This window comes from Anser brachyrhynchus, assembly GCF_964034855.1.
Source record: "Anser brachyrhynchus genome assembly, chromosome: 7".
NCBI lineage: Eukaryota > Metazoa > Chordata > Aves > Anseriformes > Anatidae > Anser > Anser brachyrhynchus.
Window position 1 is genome coordinate 39669521 of NC_137701.1, and position 21716 is coordinate 39691236.

General features: G+C 44.9%; 2 protein-coding genes across 2 annotated transcripts in view; both read left to right on the forward strand.

Moving 5' to 3' along the window:
* Positions 1–14334, forward strand: part of KIF5C (kinesin family member 5C) — a 69876-nt gene extending 55542 nt beyond the window's left edge. The window contains exons 22-26 of the mRNA XM_080599215.1: positions 451–522; positions 1341–1445; positions 3779–3995; positions 4676–4789; positions 10579–14334. Of these exons, the coding sequence (XP_080455341.1) occupies positions 451–522; positions 1341–1445; positions 3779–3995; positions 4676–4782 (501 nt within the window). The 3' untranslated portion in view covers positions 4783–4789; positions 10579–14334. The remainder of the gene's footprint in view (positions 1–450; positions 523–1340; positions 1446–3778; positions 3996–4675; positions 4790–10578) is intronic.
* Positions 14335–16577: 2243 nt separating this feature from the next.
* The window catches only part of LYPD6B (LY6/PLAUR domain containing 6B), a gene marked incomplete at its 5' end in the record, with an annotated part of 50401 nt that continues 45262 nt past the window's right edge, over positions 16578–21716 (forward strand). The window contains 2 exons of the mRNA XM_080598738.1: positions 16578–16773; positions 19194–19340. Coding sequence (XP_080454864.1) covers positions 16578–16773; positions 19194–19340 — 343 coding nt within the window. The remainder of the gene's footprint in view (positions 16774–19193; positions 19341–21716) is intronic.

Sequence of the window (21716 nt, forward strand, 5' to 3'; positions counted from 1 at the left end):
GAGCACTTTAACATCTTTAAGTACCTACGAATAAGCACTCAGCCCCATTCAGTGAATTTGCTACACGGTGAGCCCAGAGCTTTTCCACATAGCTGGCTGTGTGTAACCATGGCCAGTTGTGAGACTTCTGCTGTTGCTGCCCCCACACCCCAGAGCAGAGGTGATGTATTTTCAGAGGTGGCTTTGGCGTTGCAGACAGCATACGGCAGTGCACGGGCAGGAGGAAGAGTGTGTGCCCTGGCTTTCTGTGAGCGCCTGAACTGGGCTGCTTGAACAGCCAGTGCCTGCACGTCCAGGCAGGAACATCTCTATAGGCAAATCACACTGAAGTCCTATGAAGTCCTATTATCCACTGTAGAGGTGGTTTGTTTCGGTTTGGTTTTGGTTTTTAACCCCAGACTATCTACTATATCTTACTGGCTTGTCACTTTTCCTGTAATTTGTTTCCAGGCAAGAGAACTTCAGACTCTTCATAACCTACGCAAACTGTTTGTTCAAGATCTCACCACCCGTGTTAAAAAAGTAAGAACATACTCTTTTGGTCTTTCTTTTTTTTTTTTTTTTACATTCTTTTGATTTGCTGGAATCCACTAGTGCATATGGTTACAAAATGGGATTTTTTTCAGTAACAGTGAGTAATAAAATTAAGTGTTCTGATGTTTATCTAGGTTTTGGCTCTAATTTGTTACGGAAAAGTCTTGGTAGTTAAGTGAAATGTACTGATCCAGTTCAGTTACTACATTCTGAAAGATGGAATAATGGATACCAGAAATTACTCAATATAACGTGCACTAACGTATGCTACGCACTGAATGCTGTGGCCCTTTCTTTTTATGGGCTTGTGGTTACACAGCCTCTTCCTAGCAAAATTATTATTTGGCCAAAGACAAATTTCTCAGCAGAAATTCATGCATTTTTAACTGTTGAAGAAGAGCTAAAAGTTGCATAAATATTAAACGGCTTTACAGTGCTTTTCAGTTCTTTCTAGTGGTTTGGGGGAAGAGTTTTTTTTTTTAATATTATTATTATTTATTTCTTGAGATTGAAAACCCATATTTGCTAAGAATGTCTCCCAGAACTGGAAGAAGGAAAATGCTTTTTCCCTTAAATCTGTGATTTTCCTGTTAAGGATCCCTACATAATTTTTCAGTAAGAATAGTTTATTTTCTTTGTAGAGGGCAATACAGCCCCTAAATATCAAATGAACAGATAAAATAAATTCTCTACAATTCGGGGCTCTGGAAGACTTTTCTGTCTTTGGCAAGCTTAAATTCAAAAATGCCTGAGCTTCCTCTTGAGTTTCTGCATGGTTTTGCTGAATCCTGGAACTTTCCTTGCAGAGCGTTGAGCTTGACAGCGATGATGGAGGCGGAAGTGCTGCGCAGAAGCAGAAAATTTCCTTTCTTGAGAACAACCTGGAACAGCTTACAAAGGTTCACAAACAGGTAGGGACTTCGCTTCCTTCCAGTGCCTAGTTACTGTTTAATCAAAAGCTACTGTGTCTTTTTCGTTCATTAATAGTAAATGCTTCTGAAAATTCAGCCATGGCAAAAACTTGATATGTAATGCTGTTCTGTAGTATTACAAACTGCTTTTTTTAAACTCACATTTTTGTATGTTTAAGGGGGTAATTATTGAAGGTAAAATGTAGGTACTGTTTAAGGAAATGGTACCTATAGTTCTCAACTAAATTTCTTGGCCTTAGGAGCTGGTGTTAGAGCTGCTCTTCCCACTACCCCTACTTCTTGGCGTGCTGTTGTGCTGTAGCCCTGGCAGGCAGCTCAGCACCTCGCAGCCACTCGCTCACTCAGCGGGATGGGGAAGAGCAGCAGAAAGGTAAAAGTGCAAGAACTCGTGGGTTGAGATAAGGACAGCTTAATAGGTAAAGCAAAAGCTGCACGTGCAAGCAAAGCTAAGCAAGGAATTCATTCACTTCTCTTCCCTTTGGCAGGCAGGTGTTCAGCCACATCCAGGAAAGCAGGGCTCATCACCTGTAACAGTTTCTTGGCAGGACACACACCATCACCCTGAACGTCTCCCCCTCCTCCTTCTTTACCCCAGCTTTTACTGCTGGAAATAGAGGTTTTCTGTGCAGCTGAAGGGCTGATACCTCCCCAGGATGCTAAGATTGGCCATTTCTGGGCGTGTTAATCTCTGCTCCCTCTTTCTTAAGGGTTCCTGTTTCTGCCCAGAGAGCCCCTCGCTGGGGGTGCCAGCCTGACCAGGGGGAGGTGGAGGGGATGTGCGGTAGGCAAGCGTGTTGGGAATAGGTTGAGAAAAGAGCCTCACCCTCTGCTTACTTGCAAGTCTGTATATATCAATGGTGTGTGTATATATATGGGCATATATATCTTGTTAGATAAAATTGGATCACTTCTGCCAATGAGTAAGCTTCCACACTCTTAAAAGATGTCAGATGTCAGCATCATTGAACTGTATCCTGCTTCTCAGTTGCAGAGTACAAAGTAGTAAAAGAATCTTCTGGTTTCATTTTTGAATCGTAATGTAACATTCTCCATTGCAGCTTTCTGAACCTGTTAGAGACAGAGTGATCTCCAAGATTTGTTTTTTTTTTATTCCTGTAGAAATGCCAAAAATGCAGGCACTGCTGCACTCTGACAAGTGTCCGTTAAGGTTCAGTATTTTAAGGTTCCTGGTTAACAGATGGTTTAAAGACCTAGTTTCTAAATGTGGAAACCAGGACATGTTAATAATGTTTTTCGTTTTACTGTTTTGCCTTTTTTGCACTCTGTTCATGCGTCTGCTGGTTTTTCAGATACAGATTTTTATAGCTCACATTAGTGTATATTTACTCAAAAACAGCTAAGGAGCCCATGTCTCATAAGAAACTTAAATAAAAAATGACATTGGACTTGACCTGAATATGATATCATTCTGCTCTTATTTCAAATTCTGTTGGGTAGAACATGTGCTCAACACTTTCAGAAAAAGCACATTGTGACAAATTTTTTTTTAAGCTTTGTTTCTGTTTTTCTTCTGGCACTCAGCCTGGACTAGCAGGTGTAAAACATTTTCATTTTCAAACAATGTGTGAATGTTACTGCACGCTGTTGCTTTGCTGTGTTATTTATATGGTAGTTAAAGCATTTTCTTCCCTTCACTCCAAAAGGGGAGAATCGCTCCTTTGGAACAGTAATCTGTTGACTTTTAGCAGTGCTATAATTGTTCAGTAGAAATTGTACCATTTTTTCAAACTGAAATTCTGTTTGCATCAGGCTTTATTTATCTAAAAGTAAATCCCCCTTCTGCTGCTTATAATGTTAGATATTTTTCTGAAAAGTGGAAACTTTATGTTCCTCAAACATTGCTAAGAAATCACTTTGCAGTTTTTAAGTATTGAGATGATCAAGTATTTGTGAAGTGCCAGACACGTCCGTGTTCTGAAGAAAATGCAGTTTCTGTCACAGCTGCTCTGAGGGTCTGGAAAATCGGTTATCGCAGCAGTGCCCTGCAATGGGTGGGTTTGTCTTGGAGCCCTCACCTTTCAGGATCATCTGTGAAATCCTGTTGAGTGGAATAAACTCTCTTGTTCTTTGATCTTCCTGTGGAACTTCAGCTGGACAAATGAGCAGCATGATTAAAAGAAAATAAATCACTCTTTGGCGTAAGCTTTTTCCAGGCATTTCTGGAAGAAACCTGTTTCTTTCATTCAGGGCATACAAGGTGTGAAGAGGAATTGGGATGTTTTCTGTCTCCTTGTAAGAGGACCTCTCCTGTAGTTTCTCAAAGGATATTTTTGAAACTTCTCTTCTTGCAGTTGGTACGTGATAATGCAGATCTTCGTTGTGAGCTTCCTAAGCTGGAAAAACGACTTAGAGCTACGGCAGAGAGAGTTAAGGCCCTGGAGAGTGCACTGAAGGAGGCCAAGGAAAATGCCATGCGTGACCGCAAGCGCTACCAGCAGGAGGTAGATCGCATTAAGGAGGCTGTAAGAGCCAAAAACATGGCACGGAGAGCACACTCTGCTCAAATTGGTAAGGACACGCTGCTAAAGGGTTAGTGGTTGCTCACATATTTCACAGTTGGTTTGTTTGCTCATGTTTAAATAAAGAGAGGTTTGAAAGCAGGAGGCCGGGGCAAACCACTGGGTCTGCTTCTCCTCTGTTGCACAAGAATCTTCAGAGAGTTCACTTTTTAATAGAATATGCCCCGCCTAAAGTTTAAAGTGCCTCTGCTATTTAGCTCAGTAAATAAATGGCATAATGGGTCTTGTGAGCCATTCTAATGACCTGAAAACTTGTCTCTTTAAATCAGTCTCTCACTTTCTTCCTGCTCCCCTGCATACGTTTGTTCTGCTTTTCAGCCCCTTCCTCTCTTTTTGCCTGATTACTACTTGTACTTTAATTTGGGCTGGGTAGAGTCAAATATTCCTATATAATTCGGTTGTGTGATATATCTGTGTGGTGCAATCTGAATCCATGCATACAAGACGAGAGGAATGATAAGATAGTTAAATGGCTCTGCAACACACAGAAAAATGATGTATTTGTGGTTGGCCAAGGTAAGGGAACACAGTGTGCGTGACTACGGACTAAATTGCCAAGCACAGTTTCTTTTTGTAAAAAAGGGGGTTTGTACTAGAGGATAAAGTGAGGTACAAGATCTTGTACAAAAACCTAAATGTCCTGTTTGGTTTCCTACTTTTACTCCGCAGCCAAGCCCATCCGCCCTGGTCATTACCCAGCGTCTTCTCCGACAGCTGTTCATGCCATCCGAGGGGGAGGGATGTCAAACTCCAGCTACTATCACAGCACCAAATAGACAAGAAGTAAGACCAAAGAAACTTACCCAACCATTCTTTCACCGATCACCCAGTTTTCTTGTATTTAAGTCCTACTCTTAGCAGTATTTTTTTCCTAGTTTCAGTGGGAGTCTTTTGCCCATGGTTTAACTGTGAAAATTAGTGATTTAAGTGAGGATTGCCTTGTTTAGACTACTTTGCAAGCTGCTGCCCAGAGTTTTTATTTTAATGACTTATCAGTTAAAACTTTTTTAATAAACTGAAATGCCATTGCAAATCTGTACTGAAATTAGCACATAGAGGTGTGAAACTCATGCAGTAAAAACAGAGCTCTAGGGGCTGCTTCGTTTTCTGCTTGCTCTGACATGATGATGTTATCCTTGTTGTGATATTCCTTAAGGATAAAGACTTCTAGTAACTCACCCTGTACTAGGAACTAGTTCCATGTAGCTGAAAAGTTACCAGCCACCCCTGAGCCCTGCGGGAGCTGCCTGTGGACAGACCATGCCTGCGAACTAGTAAGGATTTTTCCTGGGCATAGCTCAAAATGGAAAACACTAGAAGCTGAAAACATCATGCTTTAGGGTGAGATACTACTTGAGAGTTGGATCCATATGGTAAACATGCTTCTTCACAAGCATGTCACTTTTTCCTCCTGCCCCTCAAGCACAGGGCAGGGGCAGCCCCAGCCCTCTCCCTCCGTGCCCCTGAGCAGCTGTAATCAGCCACCTGGGGAGCACGGAGCCCTGCAGCCCAGAGCAGGGGAAAAGCAGCCTTAAGTGGCAGCAGCACTGAACTCTCCAGACTTGAGTGTCAGAATTTGGCAAACTTTACTTTTACATCTTTTGCTTTGTACTCTTATTCAGCTCTCTTAGCTAAGAATATAAATATTTTGCTTTAGTGCAAGGGCTTGAGGGTTTCTGTGTCTTCTCCTAAGCAAAAATCCTGTCCAGGAAAGAAGAGCTACATATTCCCATGCGACTGCTTCGTGTACTCTACCTCCCATTAGATGCTCATCGTTTCTGAGATATTTTACGTCTGTTATTATTTTAGTTGATAACTTTGTTACAGGCATATTAAGAGGTGGATGTTAGTAAGAGGCTGTGAAAAGCAGCCAACGGACTGCTAGAATGTCTTTCCAAGTCTGGCTCTTTTCTCCTCCAGAGGATTAATTCTGTCTTACGACTCTTTTCTGATAATACGTGGTTTCCTTTAGGCATCTGGCATTCTTGGGTGTGTTTTTCTTTTTCTTTTACTTTTTTTTTTTTTTGAGAATGCTTCGTGTCATGCATGCATGCAAACCATCCATCACATCAGTCAAGCTTTTATTGTGTCGTGTGGATTGTTTCTGTTCATTGTGTTTTCTGTGAGCCCTGTAGCTGCAAGCAACATATTTTTGCTGTGGATGAATTAGGGCAAGTCTTTGCCGAGTGCTTTAGTGCATTAGTTGATTCTGAGCTGAAATTTGCTTTTCCGTCTCATAGGAGCGATAGCCTTTATCTACTCTGCATTCCCGTGAATGAGCAAAGGGAAAAGAGTGTGATAAAGGGGCCCGTAAACTATTTCCAGCCATACATAATAACAGCTGCTCTGCGGGGAAAAAAAGCCGCTACCTGCCTAAGCTGGGCAGGTCTTTAATATACCGTCTGCTGCGAAATTAAAACTGGCAGGCTCGAGTAGGCCACACACTAGGTGTAGGCACACGACAAGCGAATAACTGTAGATTAATAAAAGTCATTAACAAAGCAAATACACGTAAAACTAGTTGAGCATATAATAAGATAGGACTTTAGATGGTAATAAAGAGCAATCAGAATCTCTCTTTCAAACATTTTAGATGCTGAGCATTATATTTGAGGATGGTGGAGGAGATTCAGGCTGCGCTTGGAGCACGTCACTGCGTAGCTCATGGACAATGGGGGTGGAGAAAAAGAACAGGGAAGATCTTAGAAGAAGCTGGCTAAACTTAGGGATTTATGGCTTCTGAAAAAAATTAGGGGGAAAAAAGATCTGAAAACCAAATGGAAGCCCTGCAGACTGGAATGAAACCAATTAAAAAGTGTGTGTGTGTGTTTCTTAGCTGATAGTAATGTCCCTTTCTGGCTTTTATCAGGCTAAAACTTGCTGCTCAAGATTCAGTCTAACGCTTAGCTGTACAATGTCATATATACTGTAAATAAGACAACATTTTGAAATGTCATGCTGCCATTGCTTCTTCAGAGAACCATATTTCTCAGGCTTTATATTTATTTATTTTTATTTTTTTTAACCCAGTTAAGTTCTAGATTTTTTTTTTGCGCAAATGTCTCGAAGATACAGTAAATTAAGGCTGGGCAGTGATTAAAAAAGGTCAATTCTCGTTGGCTTTGGTCCTTTCATTAAAAACGTTGTTGGCAAATTGCAAGTATTCAGCTGCCAAATGATTTGGGGAGTATTATAGGAATCTGAGTTCTAAGCCTGATGGATGAAAGCCCGGGGACCTTAGTTAAGAGTATTAGTAAAGGTGCTACTTCTGCAGGGAACATTTTATACGGGTTATTTTCATAACATTGTTGGCAGCCCCACCATATGACCTGTGCTCTCGAATAGCACAGAGCTTTCTTTTATATTCCTTTAGCAGCAGCGAAATAAAAATGGCTTTTCTAGATAAATGTTTGCTGTCAAGTAACGTGGCCTATCTCTGGAATGAAAATTTTACATCAGGATGAGGGGAAATTTGTCTTAGGCTCATTCATCATTCCCAGGAAAGATAATAGCCACTTATTGCTGCTGGAGTGGTCAGCGATTGAGTTATTAACCAGAGCAGACTACCCCATCAGTAACAGCCAGCAGTGCTTTGGCTGTTTTTACAAAGTTTGCTGGTAAAGTTTGTTCTGCAGACGTGGGCAAGCCTACACGAGGCTGGTCAGGGCCAAGTTCAACCCGGTTTGGGCCACGTTGCCTGGGGCCCATGTGCGTCGTGTAAGGAGGCGATTTCTACCCCCGAAAGTTTAGTGTTTGAATAACAGCAGATGGGAGAGAAAGATACGTGGGTGTTAATGAAATGTCAGAAATTGCAAATTGCTGGTAGCTGGCTTAAACAGAAGACTCAGTGGGCCAAGGAATGGCTCTCTGAGGTAATTCCTTATGCTGTCTAAATTGCAGGCGTTTTCAGAAATACAGTTGCAATGAATTTGTTACCTGGGGCACACCTCAAAGCTAGATCTGATGGAATTAGGAGAAAGGGAGTTCGCACTGGTGTGGCTAAAAGGGTTATTGCTGCAGCGAGAGGCCTGACGGGGTGCAGTGCGTTCCTGTGGGAAGGTGGCACTGAATTGCTACAACCCCATAGCTAAATTAGTGCCGGGGTCTCATGGGGCTTTGGGGATTGAGAATACAACAGAACAGTTCAGTTGGAAAGGACCTTCAAAGATCGCCAAGTCCAACTGCCTGACCTCTTCAGGGCTAACCGAAAGGTAAAGCCTGTTGCTGAGGGCATCGTCCAACCGCCTCCGGACCCCTGCCAGGCCGTGGCCATCAGCCACCTCCACAGGATGCCTGTGCCAGTGTTCGACCACCCTCACATAAAGAAATTCTTCCCCATGTCCAGTCCGAGCCTCCCCTGGCGCAGCTCTGTGCTGGTCCTGCCATCGGTCCCCAGGGAGCAGAGCCCGGCGCCTGCCGCTGCGCTTCCCTCCTCCAGGGGGTCAACAGCACCTCCCAGCTTGGTGTCACTGCCAAACTTTATTCTGTTTTAACAAAAATAGCTGAAATATGTTCTCCAGTTTCTGAATTTTGTGGGGAGAAGTATATTGAAAAAACTTGAAAGCACAATGCTCCCCATTTGGGAAGAGCTGCAGGTTGTATTGTGTGGACAACTGCTTTAGTTTCTCTGCTGGTCAACTACAGAGCTTAGTTGTATACTGTCATATTTAAAACTGTATTTAGGAGTAGTTTCTAAATGCAACTAAATACAGTGCAGGCTTCAAAAAGGTTAATATATATTTTTTCAAACAGTATGTATTTTTATATACATACACGCTGATGTTTTCCATGTGGCGAAGCTAGAGGCGAGCCGTGGTGCTGCTGCACTTCCGCAGCCCACGACTTGGTCAGGATTTTCTCCAGGTGGAGCAGAGATCATCTTTAGGTCTGCTTTGGTTACATCGCGGACCTAACGTGGCCCGGGCCAGGTAGGGCCGAGGCGCAGGGGAAGGATGGGTGATAGCAGCACGCACTCGAGGTGCTTCGTTGGAGAGCAGTTTGGGTGCTGTATGCACGCTGCTGGCTTGGCTATCACCGTCTGCGTAGCACCTTGCTGAATGGCTGAGCAGCAGGCCGAAGGATAATGCTGATATCGATAATACTGACCTCCTGATCTTCATCCACCTGTGAGCAAACCGGTTTGTGAGTACTGGGGGTGCTCAGGTGCCACGTGGAAGCCTTGGACAGACAGACAGACCAGTAGCAGATACGGGCAACTACATACGTTGGCATGTGCGTGCTTTGGTATTTCAAATCTTAAGGACGCTGGTTACCTGCCTGTCCTGCCCTTCTCATATTTAGTCAAACTCAACTGATGCCTCATTCTGAAAGCGAAGAAAAGAAGTGAAATGAAGATATGCTAACGATTGCAGTAATGCTCAGTCATCGCTTGCTGAAATTATTAAAACGACTTGTACAGGATTGGTATTTGTGAAACACGCTGTGCAAACAGGCTCCTGACTTAAATGACTTCCCTTATCCTGAAGTCTCTGGTATGTTCCCAGCACCTCCCCATCCTTGAGCAAGATGAATAACTATATTTAATCTAGCCAGACCACAGATTAATCTAGGCAATAAAAGGCATGAATTAATAACCATCCTGGTTTCCTTGAAGATGTTAACAAGGATGACAACTAGGAGGAACTACAGTTGTCACTGCTAAATCAGGGTAAATTTAAAGAAACAGCAATGAGGTGATTCTTTTGAATACTTTGATCTTTAATACCAAAAAGTTTTGTTCTAAGTTATCATACAAGAAAATGTTTAATTAAGTAAAACATTGCTTTTGTAAGACTGATTTTATACTAGCTACTTTAAAAAAAAGAAGTGACAGGCACATTCAGTTACTCATCCGTTGCTTTCCATATGGCTAATGGGAACTGCATAACAATTTGAAATGCGATAGTGTTTAAAAGTCTGTGTTTCAAATTACTTATTTAATATTATTATTTATTCAAATACCTACCAGGATATATGCAAATAATACAGATATCAGGAAAGTACCTTTCTGCCAGGAGACCTGTGCAACTGAAGGATTTTTCTGGATTTGTCATTTTTTTTTTGTTCCTTTCATTTTATAATATGTTTGCAAACTCGATTGCGGTTACATTCCTTACTTGTTAATTAAGATACGCACACATCTGTTCTTCAGCATATCCAGGTGACTAGCAGTGGAGAGGAAAATCCCATTAAAAGAACAAAGAGATAAAGGGGAGGGGGGAGAAGTCAGACCTTTAGCTAGTGTTTAAGGATGTATTTAGACAAGGCATAAATGCTGTGTTACTGGTGGCAAAGAATGAATTTCATCAAGATAATTGTTTCATTATGACTGTGCCAATTTGTGGGCTGGAAACTTTAAAATTAGACCTGACAAAATTCCTCTCCGAGGCTGAGTAAGCTCATGTCATGAATTATTAAAATTGTGCTTCCCCTTGCTGTTATTGTGGCTGTTTGTTTGCTGCGCGTTGGGTTTCCGTGAAGCGTAGGTATCAATTATTTGCCGTGTTGCGTATCTGCTTTCTCATCTAAAACATCCACTAATTATCGTTACCTTTCTCGCTCTCTTTCGACAGGTCAGTTCCACTTAGCATGTTAAGGACTGTCATTAAGTCACTAGTTTCTTTTTTCCCTCCTCTTCAACCTGATCCACATCCTGTTCATCCTGCGCTTCCTACAGCCATCTGCGATGCACCGGTCCTAGGTATTTTGAGCTTCGTAGGATCTCCACGTGTACAGAAGTGTTCGGCTCAACTCTTCTACAGATACTTGTACAATGTATTTAACATAACCATCTAAGTAACGATAGGAAGTCTGCCACTCAGAATCGCTCACTGACTGCGTTTGACCCCTTGGCGCTGGTTAGGTTGGGGCTTCTACGCTCAGATCGATGCTTTTCGAAGTCCTCTCTTGCATCAGTAAATCCCAACTTCTGGCATCAAAGAATTAATTATTCAGTGACCAAGTGCCATCAAAGGCAGGTGATTGTGCTCAGTCATGACTGATTTACTGTATAATATACATATTATTTTATATTTTTAGGGGATGAAAATGTGCTGCTATATGGTTTAATTTTACTGCTTACATTTTTGGAAGTAAATTTCCCCAAAGAACCATTTGTAATATCCTGGTAAAAATCTTTGGACTGTACAAAATAACCTTTATTGCAGTACCTGGTAAAGATCAAATGGGATGCAGAGAAATCTGTTAGTATAGGTCTAGGTTTTTGAAGTTTGGTAGTTACATGAATATATCTGTGTGACCTATCTTGAAATTAAGATCTGATCTGCTTGTAGTTCTCCCTACGGTGGTGGGTTTTCCTGGAGTGTGATGGCTAGCCATGTGTTCGTAAGCATTGTTCTCTATGAAATTTTGAAAGCTTTCAGAATGCTGCAGAAGTCTTGTCTTGGGAAAGCCGACAAGCGTGACCCGCTCCCCTTCCCACATGCCTTCGGCAAGCCCCGATCTGCTCACACCGGAATTCAGACGCGGCAGTGAGCAGCCCCCTACCGGAACAGACGCTACCTTAAAGAAACAAAAAAATCCCCTCAAAGCCCCAGGCCCTAGCTTAGAAAAGATATTTTACAGAGAGGGTCCAAAAGGAGGTGAGGGTTACATACTCAAGCTGTCCTTTGCAGACCAAATTCGGGAGTAGATGTGTTAGGAGATGAAGAGCGTATTGCAAGGGGAAGAGAATGTATTTATTGCTTGTGTACTGCCACGTTGCAATATGCAGGCCATCCTAGAGATGGTACGCCTGTGCTCACGGAGCTAAGGATGAGACCACTTGCCTTCCCTGGACCTCTCTGGTGCCAGACGGAAAGTTTCCACCTTCTCAGCAAGGGGGCACTGGAATCCTTCTGGGAAAGCTCAGCTGGCAGGTAGAAGCTCCCGCTTCTCCTCGCGTGCCTACTGCTTCTGCCACACACATATCCTCATCCTTCAAATGCACGGTATCCAACCTGAGCTCTTAAGGAAGCGTGGCTTTTAGGAAGGTTACGGCCGAGCATAGCTCTCTAGTCTTCTTTTGCAGACGTTTGCTCTTACTTAATTTGAGGCTTATATATATATATTTTAATTTCTGAATGTGTTCATGTTATTAGACATAAAACTATTTAGGTAATGTAGAGCCTTTTGAAAGATTGTGAATTGACTTTAGATTTTTTTTTTCTACTGAAATTATTTAAGTTCTTGCAAAGTAAGTTGGACTTAATTTAACTTTTTTTTTAATGTTGCACTATATTGGGGAGCATTTTGCTAAAATATTTAATGAAGTTGCAAATTTGCATGTATTTAATTTATTTTGTATTTTTCAAAGTTTTATATTTTCTTTATGTGCATGTGCACTGCCAGGAAAATGAACTGTGAACTTGCCATATGCAATCTTGAATAAAATTACTAATTCAGAACTACTCTGTGCTATATTTTCAGCTGTTCAGAGCTGAAATTTCTACTATGAACTCATTATCCTCTTGTTTTGGTTCTAAAGCAGTTGTCTTAAAAAAGAATACCAAACTCTTAATTGCCGTCAAAGATTTTGTATTGTAGTATAGCTTCTGCTCTGTATCTTGAATTCAAAGGTTATGAAGGAATTGCATTTAAATGCAGCATTAGCTTAAAAAATTTCATGAGTTCCTCACACCATCATCATTAGTTACATGTGACAGTTTAGACAGCTTTCTTCAGCTTGAGGAATAAGTTAGCTTTGACATCTCTTAATTGCGCTAGTGCTGATCAGCCAGTCAGTTCACCTAGCTAAAATAAAGCGAGTTTCTCCAAGTTAACTTCTGCATCAAGACTGTAAGAGGACTTTCTAAAACTGAAATGATGACAAGATGCGTTAGGTTAAATCCTCAAAAAGAAATGCCTAAGATACTTACTCAATTGGAAAATATGACATCGGTCAATTGAATTTATTTTGCTTATGGGTTCTTGTTTTGTACGCCTATTTTAATTAGGCAACTTAAGTTTGTATTGCGTACTGTATATTCAACTTTTGTACCATTTTTAAGTCTTACACATTTTATACATAGAAATGAAAACCACACATCTGCTCTGCAGAGATCAAACCCTGTCTTTTGCTATTTCCACTACTTGATGCTATCTTACTTTGCTCTTTGAATGTTGTGTTATATTTATTCTTAGGCTAATTTTAAAGTTGTGATTTATATAGCGCAAATTAAATTTGTTGTGCATGGGACAAATTTTGGTGGAAACACTGTTCACAAATGGAAAACGTACTTCAGATGAAACTAAAATGCATATTGTTCTTTTTGCTAGTAATAAAAAACTATTTCCTGCTCACCTGAGCTTCTCTTAATGATATGTTCAAATATCTTGTGTTTGTCCTTGAATTCATGTTTCATTGACTTGTTTTCTCAAAAGCAAGGAAAGTTAAACCTGGGAAGATCTTGGCTGACACATTTTAAGTTTGTATTTTACTCAACAAGGGTGAAATTAGATTATCCTGAAAATATTGAAAGTGTGTTTGTTTTTTTTTAAAAAGCCAAGAAGTGGTGATTTCTGCCAACAGACTTTATGAGTAACTTTTAAATATAATTTTAGAAAGCCTTATGGATTACACATTTGCCTGAAATTTTGATAAATCAGGCTTGGAGTTGAAATAAATAATTTTAAGCTTAACATAGTTTCATTTGGGTAAATGGGTATTTAAACCAGTTGCTCATGGAGGTCAAAAAGGAGGAGGCCTAATCAACTATCCATTACTGGAGGAGGAAGACCTTGAGTAACCATGAGGGTATGTATCAGCTGGAAATTAAAGGAATTAAAAAATAAATTGGCAGGATAATCTGATTCTACCCTTGCTTTGATTTTCATCTTTGCCGTGCCTGTATGAACTGAAGTGCACTGGACAAGGTCTGCTGTACTGGATGGAACACCGCTCCACGCGTTTGTCTCTCGCTCTCACAATCTTGTCCATTTGAAACACTTTTTGTGGTGGGAGAACCGCAGGGGTTGAGGCATTCTGTAGAATTATACATGTCTAGTTTGTAAAGTGTGTAACGTGTACTGCAGATGTGTATTCTCTGGGCTCTATGTATCTTTACAGTAGTGTTCATTTTAGGAAAAAAATAAAGTGTGGACACGTTTTGCTGGTAACAAGGGGAAATTTTTTTGCCATTGCATCGAGCAATGCTGAAATGTATTAAACTCTTGATAGCAGATCTGAACCCTTCTTCCCCCATCCCATGGAGATAAGTATTTTATCTTCGTTCTAAAATTCTATCAGAAATGGATGGAAACACTGGCAGACTGCATGATGTATCATTTGAAAACCGTTACAGTGGAAAATAAAACCAAACTAAACTTTCCAGTGTGCGTGTTGTGTGACACTACGTCCAGCAGCTGTGTCCCGGGGTGCTCTGCCCACGCCTGGCAGCGCAGGAGGTCCCTGTTCAACGCAGCCGCCTATTGAGGACGCCGGCAGGATTTTAGCCTTTCCTCTAAATGAAATGGGAGGGAAATGAACACAGGATATTATTTTTATTTTTTATAATTGCACCTTCTCTACAGCGTCTCTGTGGAAGTCTTCCTTCTTGCTATTCTTTTTCAGTAGCCTGCAGGGTGACAGGGAGACTCTTCCACTTACCCTTTGCATACATTTCCATTTTTATAGGAACGTTACACTCGCTTTATATACAGCGAAATGGAGTTAAAAGTTCCTGCGTGCTTGTCACCTCCCTGAAGTTATACTTCGGAGCTTCATAAACTGCTTATTTTCTCAATTACCTTCTTTTCCACTCAGCAATGCAAATGTATGGCAATCCAGAATTTCTATTGAAAGGGACTGCGCTGTGTTTGTTGGTGAATAGGTTTCTAATGAGGATTATGTGGTTTTGTACCAGTACCTACGTCTGCTCACGCTGCTTTTGCTCAGGGCCCGTGAGGAGGCCGTGTACAAGCAGGCTGTGTCGGCTTTCTGGCAGGGGGTCAGCCAGAAAAACGCTGATCTCCAAGAGCCAGGCAAATGCCACCGAGCGGCAATGTGTTTACAGATGCAGTAATTACACAGATTATTATCTAATCGTGCTGATCAACCCAGGGTGCTTAATAGGGACAGAGCAGCGTCCTAGCAGATGTAAAAATCAGTCTGCTAAAATTCGGAGCGCCCCAGTCAATTATTTATGGGTCAAAATGAATTTCTGGTCATATAACTTTTGGTGTGTAGGCCGAACGCTGCTTCCTCGTGCCGGCTGAGGGTACTGGGCACGGGCTGAGGAGTGATGGCTCCGTCAGGGGGGAAGGTGAGGAGGAGGAGGAGGAGGAAGAGGCTCTCCCAGCCGGACAAAGTTTGTGCTGGGGGGAGCAGGCGGGCAGCCGAAGGCAAACGCCGCACAGCGCCGCACCGCAGCCATTTCCCCGTGAGTCAAAGGGATCTTTGTGAGATCTGCTTAGATAAAGCCCGTGCCTGGGGGATGAATTCAATTACAGGGCAGAGTGCGAGCGGATCCCTACGCTTTCTCCGTCAGAACGTTGCATCGCCTCGGTTAATTAACTCTCGATCAAAGCAACGTGAACTACCGTCTCCATTTCCAAGAGTCGGCCTGCGCAGGAGTGCAGGGGAAAGTAAGAGGGGGTTGAATCCCTAAAAAAAAGTGAGTGGAAGCCCGTGAAAGTACGTCTTTGCCCGACTACTCACGCTACCTCTGAGCAGCGCCGCTCCGTGAGGGCCGCCCCGGGGCGGGCGCGGGGGTGTCCGAGCCGCTGGCTCCCCGCCCCGGCCCCACCTCCGGCGGGCAGCCCGCCTCCTGCCCGGCCTCCGCCGGCACCGGCACCGGCACGGAGGTGGCTGGGGGAGCGGGTGAGTGCCCCGGGACGGCTGCTGGCGGTGGTGGTGGCGGTGGAGAAAGGGAAGGGGCCCGGCAGCGAGCGGCGCGGGGCCGGCGCGGAGCCCCCTGAGGGCGGCGGGCAGCGGGCTGAGGCGCGGCCGGGCCTCGCCGTGAGCCGCCGGGGGGCCGCCGGCTTTGGCTCCCTGTGCGGGCGATAAAGTGCTTCGGGCTGCCCCGTAGGAAGCAACAGCACGGTGAAACGTGCCCGCTTCGCGTGTGCAAGTGAGCGGGGTGGCTGTGGAGGCTGACACGGGGCGTGCTTGGTGCATCCAGCAGGGTGTTGGTGAGTTTCCGTGCAAGCCCCGCGGAGCAGCAGCAGCTCCTTGTGGCACCACACACGCCAGGCCCGTGGGCGATTTGGGCAGCTCGGTGCTGACGGGCGAACGCGGTTCGTGCAGCTGGAGCGGGTACGCGAGGCTCGTCTGGTTCATTCCTGAGGGCACCTTCAGGAAAATCTGTCCCTACGGCTTCTCGTCTGTCGGGGGGTAACGCGGGCAGAGCCCGGCACCGCACAGGGGTCAGAGCAATTGCGGAGAGCCGCGCGCTGCAGCCTCCTTCGTAAGTGCCGTACTGGTAATCCCAGGTGCTCAGGTAATGAGTCAAGTTTCCCTGCCTCAATAAACGTGTTTTTGTTTAAAATAATCAAATGTTAAATGCTGAGATTGCTGTTTCGCAGGCTGGGTTTGAACCTCTAAGGTTTGAGTTTTCAAGCTCCCTCTTTAACTATGAAACGAGCTTCCCATCTGATCGCTGCCTCTCCTCAGCGAGATTTTAAGAAAAGCACAAAAAACAACCATAAGGTTTACGATGACAGAGAACAAAACTCCCTCGCCTTCGAGAGCGGGCGCAGCAGGCAGGCGAAGGAGAGCGCGGAGCGGGGAAAGCCGTGTCCTCACCTCGGCCGGCAGCGCGGAGCTGCAGGTGAATTCCAGAAGTGATTGCAGACGGCCGCGTCGTGGGATGGAGGAAGGGAGTTGTCCTGTTTGTTACAGCTGGCAAGGCTCAGTGATTCATGGGTCTCTGCTCGGTAGCCTTTTGCTCTTCCAGTCGATCCGCAATTAACGTAGCTAGCCATGCTGCTGCTGAGAGTCTTTCCCTCTTCCCGTCACGCATTGCTTGCTGTAAGTCAATTAGCGTTCCCCAGCGTGATAATTGCAGCGTTCTGTTCGCAGCCGGTCGCGTCCTGTAAACGACGTCCCTTGCAGAGGGGTAATCGTGGGCCTTTTGCCTTGGCCGGGTTTTGTTAGGGCTGGATCTCCAGCGCTTGACATTTGGCATTCTGGCTGCGCGATGGTAACTGTCAGGAGTCCAGTAAATCCCATAATCAGCTTATATAGGCTGGATCCCGGGTGTTGATCCTTGAAGCACTTGTGCTGAATCCCACCCCCTGGCAGGCACCAGATGCCGGACGCGTTATCTGGCAGCAGGGAGGGGGTAGCTGCGGTCTGGCTGCTGGGGCGGCGCAGCGTTGGCAAGTGCACGGTGCTGCAGGGGAAAGAAGCTGCCTTACAAGAACGGGCGCCTTTTCCTGCACCCCTGGGAACTCCGGAGAAGAGACAACCATATCTTGCTAACTGGTGGCCTGATACGTGCCAACCAGGCTGTTTATGAAGATCTCTTCCTGCCTCGTTTGCCATTTGCCCAGGCTTCAGCTGGGGGAGAAGATGTGGGGAACGTCTCCTCCTGTCCTGTTGATGCTGCCGATGAAAGTTGTGTCGGTTCCGTAGGAGAGCCCTGTGGGAGACCAGGAGCTTAAGCTGCAGTGTAGAAGTCACCAAGACTGTTGTGTGAGCTGTAGTGCGATGCGTCCTGCAGGTAAGGAACTTGGAAGCGGAGGTGAGGGGGAGCGAATGACGGCACCTGGCATGTCAAGGAAGGGACGCTTCATAGCTCTCAAGGAGAGCAAGTATTTGAAGGGTGAAAAGTTTTTTGGAGTTGTCTGGCATTTCTCAGTTACACAAAAAATCCTCTGCCTTACCAGATTGAGGCATTCTTTAGAAAATTCTTCCATCTCAAAACAAGTTTTGCTCATAAAGTCTGATAGCTTAGAAATTTTCCTTTTTTTAAATTTTGAAGTCTAAATTCCTCAGTAGTTTCTTCGTTTCCTTCACATCCATAACCTGAGTTTTGTAGGTTCAAAGGGGAGCAGTGCATCGTGTGTGTGACTTGAAGGACTCCTGGGCGAGGCGTGTGCCTGGCAGTTCAGAAGCCGTCAGACGGCACCACACCAATAAACGTCGGAAGGAATTTCAGCTTGCAGCTCCCCTTGAAGACCAAGCTGTGTTGTATGCTGCATGTGTTGCTGGCAATTAGTTTCCTGTTAAATTTCGGAGAGAGTCGTTGGGACGTGAGGCTTCACCGCCTAGACGGGAGCCGTCTGATCGCAGGGCTGGTTATCCTGGGTGAGAACCCCGAATCGGAGGCTCGGTGTCGCTGCTGGCAGTCGCTGCTTTTCTCGCTCGGAGTCTCGCGGCGGTGAGCTCGCAGAACACGAGGCGCGGGCTGCAGCCCCCGTTCGCTTTGCAGTGGCGCCGCGCCAGCCGCGCCAACAAAGCTGGATCTGGAGTTCTTGCCTGGAGCTTGGGGCTTTTTGATGTCTGAGCTGCAGGCTTTGGAGGGGAACCAAAGCGGGGTAGAATGACATTCATTCGGTGGGGTTTTTGTCTAGATTTTGCTTTGATATTTAAACAAATCTAGACTGCTCTGTGCAGCCTGTGAAATAATTGAACAAATCCCGTTGTTAATATCACCTCACCGACCTGGAAACGGGACAGCAGAGGATTAGCGTATGGGTATTCTTGCTAAAAGAACTGGGGTTTAGCTATGTACTAACTTGCTGAACGGTTCTAGGTAAGTCATTTATCTTCGTCTACCCATTTCTTGTCTCATTAGTGGGAATAATGACAGCTTTTCCGTCTCCCTGACTTGCTGCAAAGATCGATCAGTTATCTGGGAAGGGCTGCAATGCTAACGGCAGGGCAGTGTGCACCAAGCGATAGCATTTTGAGGGTGCCATTCTCACCCCGAGAACTCAACTGTGTTGAGCTTCCCCACGTTTCTCTCCAGCTGTGTGCTGTGACACGTAGCAGTGCCGCCACTCAGTCAGCTCTTTGAAGTTGCTCAGTGTGCACTGGGACCTCGGCAGCAAGGATGCTCTGTCCTGCAGCAGGTGTCTGCTGGCAAGAAGTCTTCGTCTTTGGTAAAGCCGAGTGCTGCATTCCAGTAAGCAAAATCGGAGGAGGTGCTTGAGTTATCAGGTGTACGAACAGATCGAACGTACTGCTCAAAATTTGACAGGCCACTTGTTTTCACACTCTTTTTTTGTTTTGCTCGTAAACCAGCGTGTCTGCGAGAACCGCTTCGTTGGCCGTGTCAGTCAGAGCGGCCTCGTGCCGCTGTCACTGAGTGGCCTAGGAACGGTGTGCTGGTGGTCCCAAATGAGAGAGAAGCTGAGCCTGAAATCCTTCGACCTGCCTTGGGTTATAGAGGTTGGAAACTAATGCCAGCTGTAGGAGCACTGCTTGGTTTGTGTCTGTGCGTTTGCCCCAGGCGGAAACATAAGATCCTGTGATTTCTGTCTGTTACTTACAGGCAAGTTTAACAAACAATAAAAATCCCTAAAAACTCGCTGACTTAGTGGGCTGTAGGCCACTGGTATGATAATAATAATTTCTGATACTGCTTCTGTGGTGCGCCCATGGACTGTGTCTTACCTGCAAGGGCTTGTGGACCTTAAAGGGGAGAAAAGTGTCGGTGTCTGAGACACCGTGTGTGTAGCCTTCAGACTTTGGGCTGGGGGGTGCATTTGGGAGTTTGGACGAGCAGGTTATGATACCAGGCTGGTTCATAATCTGAGATCTGTAAAGCTGCCTCTGGCGGCGATGAATAACTGGTGCTGCAGGGAAGACTAATATCCTCTGCTATGCGCCGAGCCAGTTGGGCAATGTCAAAGCCAGGAGGATGGCAGTGAGATTATCTCCCTGACCCCTGCAGCTCGTGCCCTGCAGTGCGGTGATTACCCTTCTCGCAGTCTAAACACGCATAAGTACAGGTGGTATGAGTTGCAGTCATCTAATCCCTTTCTTGAAAAAATGCTGCCCCGGCTTTGTCTCGATGTGAATAAACCTGTTGCGGCAAATTGCCCTAATTCCGAGCTCGGGGTAGCGCACGGCAGCGGGAGCTGACAGCGCAGGGAGCAGCAGGGGGATGCCGGGGGGTGAGCACCTCCCTGCGCTGCTCCCTGCTTCGGGTCGGCTTCGGGTCCTTCGAGCGGCGCCTGCCTCGAGTACCACAGCGCCCTACAGCTCATCCTCGCGGCCGTTGCGCGGTTGTCCCGACTCACTGATGGCTGTTGGGTTGCGCGGTTGTCCCGACTCACTGATGGCTGTTGGGTTTCGTCGTGTCTTTTCTGGGGGTGCTGGTGGTTTGCTTGGGTTTTGCTTTGTAACAACATCCTCTGATCACAAACCGTAAAATCTACTCTGTGCCGTAATGATTATGCTTTATGTCAAGTTATTTTGGTTTAAAAAGTAAACCTGAGGGATTTATTGCTTTAATATGTGTGTATTATTATCAAAACACACGTCAAGCTTAGTATAAAGTTACACACTGAGTTACTGTGAGATTTACAGGAGCTGTTGTTGAAGAGATTTGAAAATGGATTTCAAAATGATCACTCCTTTATTAGGGCAAAAAAAGAAAAGGATAACAAAGTGTTGGGCTTTACAAGAGTATCAAGGGTATCGCTGTTTGGTTCAGGCAGACTTGCTTGCCTCTTTCTTCGTAATGCTCAAACCTGACTGTGCGCCTTCATCTGTGCTAGAGGAGGAAGGCCGAAATAAAACTCTGCTACCCATGGGCGACAGCTGACCGGAGAGGACGAGGATCAGTAAAGCATGCAAGTACACACAGAAAAGGCAGGCCTCTTCGGGGGAGATTCTGATTACGCTGCTTCCCTTTCAGCCCAGGGCATCCAGAGGTGGTGCAGTTTGTGCTCTTTGAGCCTTTCCGAAGTGTGAGTAGCCTGAGATTGGCCTCTGAAACCAACAGGCCTGTTCCTCTGAGATCTGTGGGAGGGAAGCTGTGCCTGAATATATATATGTATATATATAAAATATATCATATATCATGTATTTATACATAAATGATGTTGCGATTCCCACCTGCCTCTGCTCTGGGGGTTCGGTACCGTTCTTCTGCGGGGCAGATTGTTGAAATGATCCAAATTCAAAATGTTCAGGAACAAAATTCCATTTTTTCCTCACTGTAATGAATTCCACATTTGGAGAGCTGTCCGGATTTACACAAACACAACAAAAAAGGATTTTCACCAGCACAAATTATGTCACGTGTGGAAAAACTTTGACTAGGTGTTTAAATACTGAGGTAGAGGAGAGCTGCAGATCTGCACAGACTTGAAAATCTCTCTTTTTCTGTGAAGTAACAGTATGAAGTTAATAATTACAGGATAATTAGACAAGAAGAAAGATGTGTCGAGTGAGGTAGGATTTCTGCTTCATTAGCTGTAGGAAATGAGGGGTTCAGAGTGCAGGACGGACACCTCTGCCGACAGCTCTGTACCGGGCTGAGAGTGTTGGCTGAGCCGAGGGCTGCAATACAGGTGCCATGAGAGACTTGTGGTCATCAGTGTTTGAAGCATACAGCTGATTTAACTAAAATATGTGTGGCATGATTTATTTTTCTCTTTAGTAGTCAGAGAGGAAGGGCTGTCACTGCTTACCTCGAGTGCAGGGTGAGTTGAACCCCAGGTACCCCAAAGCCTGTCGAGACGAGATCCGAAGTCAGGGCACGCGGTGTTCACGCTCACTGCAGTTTCTCTGTGTTCCCCCTCGAGGCTGTGACCA